Raw genomic sequence first — 15,106 nt, forward strand, 5'->3', positions numbered from 1 at the left:
CTCAGAACGAAATTGCAGAGAAGTAAATTAAATTTTCTTATACAGAAAGCTGCAAACTCTACGCGATATTGTGTGACCCAACCAGTCTACCCTATTAAATGGGAATAGGAGAGAAACTACAAATACATATCATAAAATTATATATCTTAGTCTTTATGAAAGCAGGAATTTTTATTGAAACAACATAGTTTCAACAAACATCACAGTTACAAGAAGAAAACCAATAACAGACCTAGAAGGGAAAAAAAAACTCACTATTCTACTGGATAATCAATTCGAGCAATTTTTGAGATCAGCATAGCCAACATGAGAGTTGTCTGTATCAGACATATAAAGAGCATAGTAAAAGTGGATTCTTTCACTAAAATAATGTCACCTCTAAAATAAATATATAAAAGAAAATCTCATATGAAGAGTTAGGACTAGGGCTAGGATGATGAATCTTGAACGATATATGATGAGATAGATATATTTATATACATATATTTAGAGAGAGAGAAAGAGACCATGTTCCATTTGTAAAAAAAAAGAAGTAAGGGCAACAAACACCTGATAGTTTTCTTCTCTTAAATGGGATACCAGTTTTTGCCTCAGATGTACTTTCTCTTCGTTGCTGATTCCCCTGAAAGCAATATGTTCACATTAGATGCCATGTGATAAAAATAAATTATTTACCTTGATAAAAACATGTCCTGCCCACCCACATGAAAAAATGCAGATACTACAATGCTTTTACTAAATCACATACTCGCATAAATAGATTGCCTTATATATGAAAATTAAAGTACTTTTCCACAGAATGGATAAGGGAAGCTTTGGGACAACCTTACAGTGAGGACACAGAAAGGTGAAGACAGCTGTACTGTTGAGATTAGCTTACTCTAATTTTTGAACATATTTTACCTTAGAGGTGGATTTAGTTTTAAGATGAAGTTCTTGTAATTTTTAAAACTTAAAGGTGAGTTACATAATCATCATTTCTAATGATTAATTTATTTTAAGAAACTAGATTAAATATGCATCTTCTGCTATTACTTACCTCAAGCAAAGCACGAATGGCGAGCTTGACGGTTTCTTGCCCAGCTGTCTCCTTGTAGTTTTTCTCGAGAAACTCACGTAATGAGTTAGAGTTTCTTCCAGTGGCATTTGCTTTCCAGGCTGAAAATGTCCCAAAAGGATCTGTCTGATATAGTGCCGGTGCACCTGTGTATGGGTCAAAGCCAATAATCAAGGTTGAAAGCCCAAATGGTCTAACACCACCACTTTGTGTATACTTCTGTTGAAGACAAGCAATGTAGCGAGTAATATACTCAACAGTTACTGGATTCTCAACCGTAAGTTGGTGGCTTTGACATTCAATTCTCACCTTATTTATCAAGGCACAAGCATCAGCTTTGAGCCTAGCACAGGCCAATGCAATGTGATCATCCAAATTCACAATCTTCCTCACCGTTCTACACAAAAACAACCAATAAGAGAAGATAATCTTCTGTTCATCAACATAAAATGATTCCAACACATGAGCATTGCCAACTCCCAATTCTTATTTAACATAGACTCTAACTAGCTCAATCTCCATTTCTTATAAAACTACACAATCTAAAATAATCCAAATTTCAAGGCTCATGCCTCATGGGGTAAGGGATATAGCTAAATCTCTCTCTATTTCCTCTATCCCCAAAAACTAAACATAAATTCATACACCTGTTGGGCTTAATTGAGTATCAAAGTTCAGTAAGATTATGCAAAAAAGAGCCAATTCCAAGATCAAATCAAACCCAATGAATTTCAATTTCCAGCAAAAGTACATTTAAAAAAAAAACACTACATTTCCTTTCTTTCTTACTCCAAATAAAACCCCTAAAATCATAATTTCACAAAAGCTAGATCAACCCAAACCCCCATAAAATGCAAACCATTTCGGCCTCATCAGACTTTACAAACATCTAAACATAAAACCCTAGTTAAAGTTCAAAATCTCACTCCACTCAAATAAAAAAAAACGAGAAAATACCAAAATAAAACTCAGTTTGGAAAGAGAAAGAGAACTTGAAGTTTAGCAGTGGACTTTTTTTTAAGCCCCATCGCGTGCTCAAATCCCACACATCATCTCTGTAATTGTAAGTAGACAGAGAGAGATATCGTTCCATCTCTGAGACTGAGAAAGAACACGAAGGGAAGGCAAACAGTCCCTACCCGAAGCCCATCGCTGAGACATAGAAGCCCCTGTACCCTTCCATTCATCCTTCGACCCTGCGAGAGAGAGAGAGAGAGAGAGAGAGAGAGAGAGAGAGAGAGAGAGAGAGAGAGAGAGAGAGAGAGAGAGAGAGAGAGAGAGAGAAGGGATAGAGAGAGAGAGAAGGGATAGAGAGAGAGAGACCGAGTGAAGGGGAGAGGCGTGAGGCGTTAGTATAGAGAGAGAACCCATTTCAGGAGAGGATTTTTCTTTTTTTTTTTTATGATTTTAGAGAATGAAAATGTGAGTTAATAGTGGGGGAAAAATTAAAGCGGGATGTTTTAACAAAAAAAATCATTTGGCGCCAGTATTAAATTTATTTACTTTTTTGGCTAATCAATAATAACGCTTTTAAAATTGTGTTATATTCTACTGTACTATTTAGTCAAATTTGTTGTAGTGACCTTCTTGGTCGTTATGGTTGCGAGTGGCTCAGCTTCGGCCCATTTAGTGAAGTAATCGATGACAACTACAACATATTTGACGCCACCCTTTCCTGTGGGTGAAGATCTGATTAAGTCTATCTCCCACACAGCAAACGCCCACCGACTTTGCATCTATTTCAGTTCATTAGAGGCTGCTCACGGGATTTTTGAGAATCTCTGGCACTTGTCACACCTCCATACAAATTCCATCGAATCTTCATTCATTGTTGGCAAGAAATACCCTTGCCACAGGATGTTCTTCAACAACCTTTTCCCCCCAGCGTGGTCCCCGCAAAAGCCTTCGTGTACCTCTTTCATCAATTCTTTGGCATTCTCTTTCGAAACACATCTGAGGAGTGGCATTGAGTATCCCCTTCAGTATAAGATTCCTTCGACTAGGATGTACCTAGCAGCCTGTCGCTAAAGGGTCCTAGCTTTGTTTATGTCCGTTGGTAACACGCCTTGCGTCAGATACTCTACATATGGTGCCATCTGTGTATCTGCCACTTGGATCACCAAAGTGGTTTCCTCTGCTTGGATGCTTGGTAAAGATAGTCGTTCAACTGGCACTATGTTTAGAGTATCAGCATCTTTTGAACTTGCGAGCTTGGCCAAAGCATCGGCGTTTGAATTATGGTCACGAGGTACTTGCTGAAGGGTGTATCTGTCAAACTGTGCTAATAGATCCTTTGTTTTGTTTAAGTAGGCAACCATCTTTAAACCTCGGGCTTGGTACTCTCCCATGACTTGATTTACCACTAGTTCAGAGTCACTATAGATGTCAAGTATCTTTATAATCATGTCCCTGGCTAATCGTAACCCAGCGAGCAACGCTTCATGCTCAGCCTCGTTGTTGGAAGCAGTGAAGTCGAACCTGATTGCACAGTGAAATCGATGCCCTTCAGGCGTAATCAGGATCACCCCCACGCCTGCATGATGCTCATTAGAAGAGCCGTATGTAAACAACTTCCATGAGGGAGGTTGGTTTTGAGATTCAGGCTCATCAGGCTTTTCGGTCTGCTCGCTATCTGTAAGTTCAGTCAACTCTGCAATGAAGTCAGCTAGGGCTTGTCCTTTTATCGCTGCTCGTGGTAAATAAAAGATATCGAACTGCCCAAGTTCGACTGCCCATTTCTACAATCTTCCTGCAGCCTCTGACTTTTGCAGCACTTGCCGTAGAGGCTGGTCAGTCAAAACTGTGATCCGGTGGGCTTAAAAGTAAAGCCACAGCTTCCTTGAGGCCAAAATTAAGCATTAGGCTAACTTTTCAATTGGTGGATATCGCAGCTCTGCTCCTATTAGCCTTTTTCTTACATAATAAATGACCTTTTGCATGCCTTCTTCTTCCTTTACTTAAACAACACTAGCGGCATATTCCGTAATCGCCAAGTAGACAAACAAAGTTTCCTCATCGACCGACTTTGATAGGATGGGTGGTTGCGCCATGTGAGTTTTCAATACTTGGAATGACTGCTCGCACTCCTCCGTACACTCAAATTTCTTGTTGCCTCTAAGTAGATTAAAAAATGGAATGCACTTGTCCGTTGATTTTGAAATAAATCTACTAAGAGCGGCAGTTCTTTCGGTCAAACTTTGAATATCCTTAATCTGTACTGCGATTTCATATCGATTAGGGCTTTGATTTTCTCGGGATTGGCTTCAATTCCTCTAGAGTTAACTATAAATCCCAAGAACTTCCCTGATCCTTCTTCGAAGGAGCATTTAAGGGGATTAGGCTTCATCTGATATTTTTTCAAGACGTTGAAGCACTCCTATAAATCCTCTATATGCCCTTCTGCCTTCTTTGAATTTACCAGCATATCGTCGACATAGACCTCCATGTTTGTCTAGATCAACTCCTTGAACATGCGGTTGACTAGTCGCTGGTAAGTTGCACCAGTATTTTTCAAACCGAAGGGCATTACTTTGTAACAGTAAAGCCCGGTATCAGTCCTAAAGCTAGTGTGATCCTCATCAGGGGGATGCATACTAATCTGATTATATCCGAAGTATGCATCCATAAAAGAGAGAATCTCATGCCCTGCAGTGGCGTCGACCAGTTGGTCGATCCTAGGGAGTGGGAAACAATCCTTGGGGCAGGCTTTAGTGAGGTCTGTGAAATCTATGCATGTTTGCCATTTTCCATTCGGCTTGGGAACTAGCACGGGATTAGAGACCCAAGATGGATAAAATGCCACCCTGATGAACCCATTCTTCTTCAGCTTTTCGACTTCTTCTTTTAAGGCCTTTGATCTATCTTTGTCGAGCAACCTTCTTTTCTGTTGCACTGGTGGAAAACTCTTGTTGATGTTCAGGACATGGATGATGAGTGCAGGGTCTATTCCGACCATGTATTTATGCGACCAGGCGAAGACTTCCTGGTTCCTCCTTAAAATCTCCAAAGTGCTTGTTTTGTTGTTGTCTCTAAGTATTTACCGACTTTCACAACCCTGGTTAGATTTTCTTCATCGAGTTGGACCTCTTCAAGGTCCTTGATGGGTCCTATTTCTTCCTCAAAATCCCCAAAGCGAGCATCCAAGTCTCTATCCTCACTTTCGGCAACGCCCTATTTGGTGACATTACCACCTGACAGGGCCTGAGCATCAATTGCCATTTGCAACTCTTTTCTGGGAACATCTCTCAACACACCTTTCTTTGCCTTGGTTATCGAGGCGTTGTAGCACTCCCTTGCCTCCTGCTGATTTCCCAATACGCATCCTACCCCTGCGTCCATTGGGAATTTCATGGCAAGGTGCCATATTGAAGTGACGGCTCGCAGGTCGACCAGAATTGGCTTCCCAATTATAGCATTGTATGCCAAAGGACAATCAACTACTATGAAAGTAGTGATTAACGTCCTGTTATCAGGTGCAGTACCTACTGTAACTAGAAGCCTAATCGACCCAGTTGGGGCGAGCCCTTCACCAGAAAAACCATAGATGGTTTGGTTGCAAGGCTCCAGATCCTTGACGGATAGCTTCATTCTCTCTAGTGAAAACTTTTATAGGATGTTGACTGAGCTTCCTGTGTCAACCAACACCCTCTTCACCATCATGTTCGCAATTTGCACGTCCACGACCAGCGGATCGGAGTGCGGGAATCGTACGTGCTGGCCATCGTCTTCAGAGAAGGTTATTAATTCCTCCTTTATTCGAGCTTTCTTTGGTGCTCGATCCTCCACACTCATCATCTCGATGTCCTGGTCGTGGCATAGGGTTCGAGTGTATCGTTCCCTTGCCTTCCCACTGTCCCATGCAAGGTGTGGGCCTCCACAGATGGTGAGTAAAGTGCTTACCACAGGAGCTGGCTGTAGGGATGGCGAGCGTTGCCATGCAGGCACCTACTCATTGCCACTTTGAGCCTCTCGCTAGGATCCTCCTGCGGCTCGCACATATCTCTTTAGATGTCCCTTCCTAATCAGGAACTCAATCTCGTTTTTCAACTGGTTACATTCATTGGTGTCGTGCCCATAGTCGTTGTGAAAACGACAGAACTTCGTCGTATCTCTCTTGGAGATATCTTTCCTTATAGGTGCGGGTCATTTTTAAGGCACACTAGATCTGGTTTCCTGGTAGAATTCCGCTTAGCTTTCGACAAGGGCCGTGTAGTTGGTGAATCTCGGCTCGTATCGACTGACTTTGGGGCATTTATTCTCAGAAGCTGAGGGTTCATTGTTCGCCCGTTTTCCACCATTCCTACCATTTCCATTCCCGTTGCCCTTGCCATTGCCATTGGGTTTTTCTGACCCGTTGGCAGCTTTGGCGAGTTCTTCCTTCGGCCCCTTGTCTTTAGTTGGAAATTTCCCTTCATTGCAATCGCGTCCTCGAGCTTGATATATCGATCAGCCCGATCCAAAAACTCCTGGGTACTTCTTACCCCATTCTTTCTGAGGCTACTCCAGAGGGGTGAATGGCGCCTAACCCCAGCAATTAGGGCCATCATCTTACCTTCATCGCCCACTATCTTGGCTCCAGCTGTTGCTCTCATGAAGCATTGGACATATTATTTTAAGGGCTCTCCCTCCTTCTGGCGTATCTCAACCAGCTTGTTGGCCTCTGTGGGGTGTACGCGACCTGCATAGAATTGTTCGTAAAATTCCTTTATGAACATCTCCCAATATACTATACTAGCATGAGGGAACTTAAAGAACCACTCCTGGGCAGTGTCAGACAGTGTCGCTGCGAAGATTCGGTAGCGGGCATCTTCCAACACTTTCTGTATATCCATTTGTATCTCAAACTTATTGACGTGAGATACTGGGTCTCCGTACCCGTCAAAGTTCGACAATGTTGGCATCTTGAACTTACTGGGGGTTTCAGCCGCAGCAATCCTCTATACAAAGGGAGTGCCCCTCCTCCTATCGTACTCATTATGGGACGTTCGTCCCCCGACCAGCTATTGTACCACCTGGTTCAGAGCATCAATCAGAGCATAAACAACTTCTGGGACTGCTGGGGCAACTGGTGTTGGGGGAGCATACTCATCGTGCCTCTCACAGCGGTAGTTAAGTACGTCCCTTAAATCATCGTCCCTACGTCTCTGCTCGCTAACTCCTAGCCGATCAAAGACGTTCTGGTGCCTGGGTTGCCCCCCAGCATTATGGCTAGCTGGCCTATTTTCTCTAGGTGGGGGGCTTCTGCCTCCACCTCTTTCCTCATTTCTCCGATCAACATTTCCTCTGCCGAAATTGGCTTCATTATAGTCATGGCCATCTCTAAATTGTGGCTGACTACGGCGTGACCGGCTGTTCACGCTATTTCCTCCTCGGGCTGGCATCTCTCGGGCATCAGGGGGAGGCCTGCGCTAGTCGTTGGGTCCCCGTGCATTGCTATGTTGTGGGAGGCCCCTAACCGCAGAGCCTGACTCGATGTTCCTTCTGTTGGCAGAAGGACGCTGTCCCCTACTTGGTAAATTCTACTCTTCATCCCTTGGGCGTCTAGGGCTACGGGGCGGTTGCCCGGCCCTATTCTGCCTCGGGCTCTGGGGATTGGCTCAACCAGCCTGAGATGGAGGCTGCTGCTCAGGATCCTTAGGTGGGACATGTAACGACCCGGATCTTCAAGACTCGATAATGTGGAAATATAAATGTTTTCATTTAACAAAATGTCTCAAAAACCCATAGAAAAAAAACTTTTTAAAAAGTCGTATGGCCATACTTAACATTTAGTTACAAACATGTTTTATAAAGATTAGAGTGAGCCTAGTTTAGGAAAATTACACAACATTTCCAAAAATAAAAAGGCTTCCCAAAAGGTCGGTCCACATGTACATTTGCAAGGAAGACTCCAGCGCTCACTGCTCTGCCTTGCCCTTGCTCTTACCTACAACATGAAACAACTAGGTAAGCGAAAACGCTTAGTAAGATCAACTTTCAAACAAAGCATGTAGAGAATTAGGGTTCCGGACCCATCCGGACCCTACACAATCAATTTCAAGAACGCTAAAGTGTCCTGGCAAACTTATGGTCATGCCTGATAACCAATGATAAATTAATTCGTAACTAGATAAAAATCCTGCACTCAGAAAAATCCCAGAACAAGCGGATATATTATATCACAACTATATCTTATAAACAATTATATCCCTGCACTCAGAAAATCCCTGAGCAAGCAGATATATTATATCACAACATAATTCGAGACCAACGCTCGACAATTTCTAACAATTCAGACGTAACGCGCCCTCCAACATAATTGCTAATCTGTAAAAGAGAACCGAGTCCCCACACTAAGATCTAGCCAATAAATATTCTCATCAAGGGTAACTATCGTGTTACCTAGGGCATCGCTACTTATTCAAGAGTGTAATCCAATTTACACGGTTTTACGGAGACTTCTATGTTAATCAGTGGTGCTGGTGAGCAGCTGCCCCTAGGGTGTTCATCCTCACTCAATCTTGGCAACCCCTAGTATCTCTAGGCACTCTCACGGAATGGCCAATATTCACAGCTGCTATCCGGGAATAACTTATCAGAGCACTTGCTCAGATTCTAACCGTCCAATGATTAAGTAAGCATGAGGGCCCCTAGGTCCCATTTATCTTGGCGCCCCTAGGTTTAACCAGCTTATCCTCATCTCATGGCCACTCGTCGCGGTAATGAACCGGACATAAATAAAATCAAGCAGTGTGACGGGGATCAACCGTCTAGGATATGACGGACTTCTACCGTTCATATTTTCTAAATCAGCACTCACTAGACTAACGTCTCTAAGCAACTTTCTATGACAGCCTATGTATATGCATGTATCCCTATACTAACATACAAGACAATAATCATTTCATGTTGCAGCCATACAATATAAGTTGACTTACTTGGAGTCCTTAGCGCTCAGCAGGTTTTCACCCTCCAACGTTCAGTCCAGTTACGCTTAGCCAATACTGTAGTTATCCATACAGTATACTCGGATTAATTATGGCACTCATAATTCATTATTATTATTTTGGGCAGATTGGTCATTTTAATAAAAGTCATCTAAACCCTAAGTCTCGGGGAGACCTATCCTAAGGTCTCGATACCTAGGCTCGGGTATCACAATGGTATTTCCCCACAACCCGCTAAAAATCTTATTCTTTCAAGGTATCGCTATTAACCCACACTTTCGACTAGTCGGTTAAAATATGTAAGATTTTAGCAGCTGCCCCTAGGGTGTTCATCCTCACTCAATCTTGGCAACCCCTAGTATCTCTAGGCACTCTCACGGAATGGCCAATATTCACAGCTGCTATCCGGGAATAACTTATCAGAGCACTTGCTCAGATTCTAACCGTCCAATGATTAAGTAAGCATGAGGGCCCCTAGGTCCCATTTATCTTGGCGCCCCTAGGTTTAACCAGCTTATCCTCATCTCATGGCCACTCGTCGCGGTAATGAACCGGACATAAATAAAATCAAGCAGTGTGACGGGGATCAACCGTCTAGGATATGACGGACTTCTACCGTTCATATTTTCTAAATCAGCACTCACTAGACTAACGTCTCTAAGCAACTTTCTATGACAGCCTATGTATATGCATGTATCCCTATACTAACATACAAGACAATAATCATTTCATGTTGCAGCCATACAATATAAGTTGACTTACTTGGAGTCCTTAGCGCTCAGCAGGTTTTCACCCTCCAACGTTCAGTCCAGTTACGCTTAGCCAATACTGTAGTTATCCATACAGTATACTCGGATTAATTATGGCACTCATAATTCATTATTATTATTTTGGGCAGATTGGTCATTTTAATAAAAGTCATCTAAACCCTAAGTCTCGGGGAGACCTATCCTAAGGTCTCGATACCTAGGCTCGGGTATCACAATGGTATTTCCCCACAACCCGCTAAAAATCTTATTCTTTCAAGGTATCGCTATTAACCCACACTTTCGACTAGTCGGTTAAAATATGTAAGATTTTAGCCGGTATTATATCCAGAAAATTCAAATAAATTCCTTAATTATTTTTAAAGAAAATAAACTCTTTAAATTTTCCTTTTATTTTTCTTAAGGTTTTAATATCTAAAAACCGTTTTAAGAAAATTGCCTAATTTGTCTTAATTAGGAAAACCGTTATAAATTTCTCATCTTGACTAATTAATTTTCCAAAAGCAATTAATCAATTTTACTTACTAGAAAAATAATTCATTTAATTATTTTCTCAAAATATAGGGTTTTAAACCCTCTTTTAATTTATTAACTATTAATAAATTAAATCTCTTATTTTTAGAAAGAATAAAAACTCTTTAATCAAAATAATTCATTTAAACTCAAAGGGGTAATTTTAGTGAAAATATGATTTCAAGACTTACCAATTTATATCTTGAAATAAGTAAAATTTTACTTTTTACCTTATGTTCTAAAATCTCATTTTTACACTAAGTGTGAAAAACCTATTTTTCACATTTTTAACTACATACTTCGTTAGTTCATAACTTGAAATTTACTTACCCAATTGTTACCAAAATTTCCCAATTCCATTTTTGTTATGCCATTTAGGTCTTTGTAAAATCTTAGGTCAAAATGAGCATTTTTTATTGGTAAAATCATTTTCCAACAATGAGGTAAAAATGACCTTATTTTCAAGTCCTTATTTTTTCCAAACTTTGACAGTTAATAACTTTCAAACCGTTTAATATTTTCTTACCAAATTTTACAGTGGAATAATAGGTTATGCCAGTAATATGTCCACAAAATTTTAGAAAAAACTGGGTTCATTTTCCCTATACAGTGGCTGTCCAAACTTGGTTCTGAAAATAAGAATACGAAAAAAACAGTTTTTTACCTAAACTTTGAAATAGCATAACTTACTAATTTCTAAACATTTTTTAGTGTTTCAAAAGCTCAATTTTATGTACTCAATCTCAACAACATCACAGTACAATTTAATTTTACAAAAACAATATACAGTGGCTGCTTGACCATTTGGAAGTCACAGCTCAAAACATGTTTTGTTTTAGGGTATCCTACAAAACCCTTGGGGGTTTTGGTTCCCATTTTCAAAAATCAATACACATGCATCATAAAAATTATTAAACAACTACCATAACCTTATTACATCACCAACAAGAAACTTTAAGCATTAGATATACAAAATAATGCTTAAAACTAAAAACCCTACAACAAAATCATCAAAAGTAAACTTTTTACCTCTTTGGTGTTCTTGCTTAAGGTTTGGACCTTCCTATTAGCTTTGGCTCCTCCAAAACCTTTCAAAAACCCTAACCAACTTCCCCCAACAACATAGTTAATTAGCTATTTGAAACTCTAAGCTTAAAACTTTACAAAAGCCTAGATTAGTGAAGGTTTACCTTAGGGAAAATACTTCCTAGACCAAGACTTAGCCTCCAAGTTTTCCTTGGTGTTCTTGAGGTTGAATATTGAGAGAACACTTTGAAAGGTCTTAAAAAATCAGATGAGTGAATGAGAGAGGGTGGTGTGGTCGGTTGGGGAGGGATGGAAGAGTTATATACTATCTAATTTATCTCAAAAACACTCAAGTGTTTTCCTCCCACTTGCCCACTTGACTTGTCTTAGTTAAAATGAGATTTTATCTTTATTAAGTTGGGTTCACACCACCTAAAATAGCACATGGCCGGCCAACCCTTGCTATATATATGATCATTTCAATTTTTTTTTTTTTTTTTTATATAAAGGTTATTAATGTTTCATAAGAAGAAAAGTCCAAATTGGCTTTTGACACCTTTTTCACTCTTATTAAGTTTTAATCACCAAATTTAACATTAATTAATTAAATTAAATGTCTCTCACATTTAATTTAATTAATCACATAATAAAATTTAACCTAAGGTCCATTCATGGAATAAAATTCCCCATTTCGGTAAAATTAGGCATTTAACACAAAATGCCATAAAATTTCAATTTTCTTTTAGGTTTATTATTTTTTACCAAACTTTAACTTTTATGAATGTATTTTATGCCCAAAATATAATTGCCATGATTTTTCATTTTATTTTCCGAGATTTTTACCCGATCAGGGTTTTTGTGTCGGTCGAGGACCGAAAGTCTTATCTTGACTTTTAAAATCACAAAATTCATATTTTGGCTAGCAATAACTCATGGAATACTTACAAACAAAATATAATATTATTTAAAATAATATTCTTAACCCGGGGGAAAAATCCCGACTTGAGTCGTTTAAAGGTACCCAAAAACGTAGGACGTTACAGGACATCATCTTGAGCCACAGGTGGCTGCTCCGACCTTTGAGGGCTTGCTGGCTGAAGCAGAGGACTAGGATTGGGACCTCTTTGAGGTGGCGCATTCGACGGCTGATATGGCTGGGAGGCTGGCACAGCCTGACTCCAAGCCAATTGAATGGCTGCTTCAAGAGCGGCCATGGCATTCCTCTGCCGACGATCCATGTCCGCCTGCCGCTCACTCAGATCCTAGCGCTAGCGTTCTATTTCTCTTTGCTGCAGCGCCATTATCTCTGCAACATTCTCCTGATTGGCCCCAGATTAGCCAACTCATCCTGCAACACCCCCATCGTTGCCCTCAGCGTTTCGAAATCTAACTCCTCCTCTTCAAACTCCAAATGTGGTTCATTCTCAGACACATTTGGGGGAGGAGATTGGGATGGTGCAGCACCAGTGGCCTGTCCAATCTTCATGGATGTTTTCGCCATTAGATTTTCTTACAGTTTTTTATCAAGCTCTCAATGAAAGCACCAAAATGTTGACCCTCGATTTGGCCAACGACACAGATTCAAATATACGACAGAAGATGAGACGAAAATTAAGAGTTTAATCTAATGGTAAAGAAGAAAACACCAATGATTTATAGTGGTTCGGCCCCAAAGAATGGTAATGACCTACGTCCACTTAGTGCTATTATTGATATTGAATCTCAAAGCCGTGATCAAAGAACTAGGGTTCTTGAGTTTCACAAACATTGGGATAATCACAATAAAACGATGGATAATCACCCTATAGCTTTCTCTCTCAATACTTAGGAAAAAGATTTAGAGATCAAAAAGTCCTTTCCTTGAGCTATTTCATGCATATTTATAGGCTCAAGTAGGGTTACATGGGCCAATGGGCCTTAACTTTCCTTAATAACTGTGTATCAAGGTAATCAAGAGGAAATATTCAATGCAATTATTATACGATTACAGCCTTAGAAGTAAATAAACCAAATTATGCGACCACCCTGATCGTATCTAATAGTTAAGCTTCACGAAGTGATGTGCCTCTAGTCGATAGTCGAACAACACTTCCACCACGTGTAGACCACGTGTGAAAAATCCTTGCCACGTCATCAGCAGCCATTTTCTGGGTAAACACTGAGTAACTCGGGTTACGTCTTTATATCCTTAGTAGCCCCTTTGTCATGTCGCGTTCAACTCGCTAATAACCATTTGCTTTTCATACAACATACAAAATACATGCATTCCAATCATATCAACACAAAGGAAATACATGATTAATCAAATTCATCATATCATCTCAAAATAGCATTTCATACTTCATATCACATGGTACATCATCATACATAACATTTAACATCAAACAAACCCATCTTACCGTTCATAGCATAAATAAATAGAATTCTATCTAACTTCCCTACCTCCGGTCCGAGCAAAGCAAAAATAGAACAAACTTCACAACGAGCCTATAACCGTAATCAAATAGCATTCTTTAGCATCACAAAAGATATTCTTGTGCCCAACTCACATATCCCATGTGTGCATGGGTCATGCACACATGGTGCAATTTACACATAATTTCCAAGCATGCACATTTTTCACATAGAATCACAAAAGAATAATGTCAATTCTACCTACTATCCATGCATGGTTTTCAAGTAAAAATTATATGGTTTTATAATAAACATATTTTTTAACGTAAAAGTGCATTTGCATGCGACATGCATACGTGGGAGCATTGTTAAAAAGTGACGTTAAAAATGATAATTTCTACACACTTATTTCTAACCTTTTCAAAATAAAGATTTAGTAACATAATTTTCTCACCATTATTTATTTCCTATAAATTCCTAATTTGATTAAATCTCTTAAGACATTATTTTTATTTCATAAAATTAATTTATTTAGCCATAAAAAAATAATTCCATTTATTATTTTTAAATTGCTTAAAAAAAATAACAAGAGCTTGAAATTATCTAAAAGTACTTATAAATATCATGTTTCATTTAGAAAATAACACTTTTTTTAAATTAATAAAATTACAAGATTTGATATGAGAAAAATATAAATTATAATTTTAAGGGTGAGAAAAAATATATTTTTTCTTGTATTATTTAAGGCATAATTTATGTAGTGTAAACTCATATGTGATAACCAAAATAATTATTTTTAATTTATTAAACTAAACTTTCAGCCACCATTTGTTCTATTTAAAATCATAAGTGAATCTAAACTCAACATTTTTCTTAATTAAAATAAAGAAAACCAAACTTATTAGCATGTGAACATTCACGGTTACATTTAAAATATCATTTTAATTTATATATAGTTTAGTGTGTTAATTTATTTCAACATACACACAAACTTCCTTTCATTTAAAAGACATTTCATAATTTTTACCAAAACTTCCAGCAACAAATTAAACCCTCAAAAATCACCATCTTGGAATTAAAACTCATATTTTCTTTTTAAAATATAGAAAAATTGTAGGTATTTATTTGAGTAAAAATATCATTTTAATGTAAATTTAAATACCCTTTTAATTTCATAAAATCATCAGAGCACTTGCAAAAATATTTATGCATGCAAATCATTATTTCACCAAATTTCTCATCATTTAAACACAAAAATCAGCAAGCATATTAAGTCATGAAATTCATCCTTTTACATCATGCTTCACAAAACTCATACAATAATCATACATGTTTAATCAACACAATTTAAACAAAAATCATAGCATGTTTCTACACCTCTTTTAAGCATTTAAAATTACCATTAGCATACAATAATTAAACAA

General features: G+C 38.8%; 1 protein-coding gene across 1 annotated transcript in view; it reads right to left on the reverse strand.

Annotated features, from left to right (window-relative positions):
* Window positions 1-270: 270 nt before the first annotated feature.
* The window catches only part of LOC133819920 (proteasome subunit alpha type-7-like), a 31,821-nt gene continuing 16,985 nt past the window's right edge, over window positions 271-15,106 (reverse strand). The window contains exons 2-4 of the mRNA XM_062253306.1: window positions 1,040-1,542; window positions 550-622; window positions 271-317 (exon numbers count right to left, since the gene is read on the reverse strand). Coding sequence (XP_062109290.1) covers window positions 271-317; window positions 550-622; window positions 1,040-1,542 — 623 coding nt within the window. The remainder of the gene's footprint in view (window positions 318-549; window positions 623-1,039; window positions 1,543-15,106) is intronic.

The sequence above is a fragment of the Humulus lupulus genome, chromosome 1 (assembly GCF_963169125.1).
Source record: "Humulus lupulus chromosome 1, drHumLupu1.1, whole genome shotgun sequence".
Classification (NCBI taxonomy): Eukaryota; Viridiplantae; Streptophyta; class Magnoliopsida; order Rosales; family Cannabaceae; genus Humulus; species Humulus lupulus.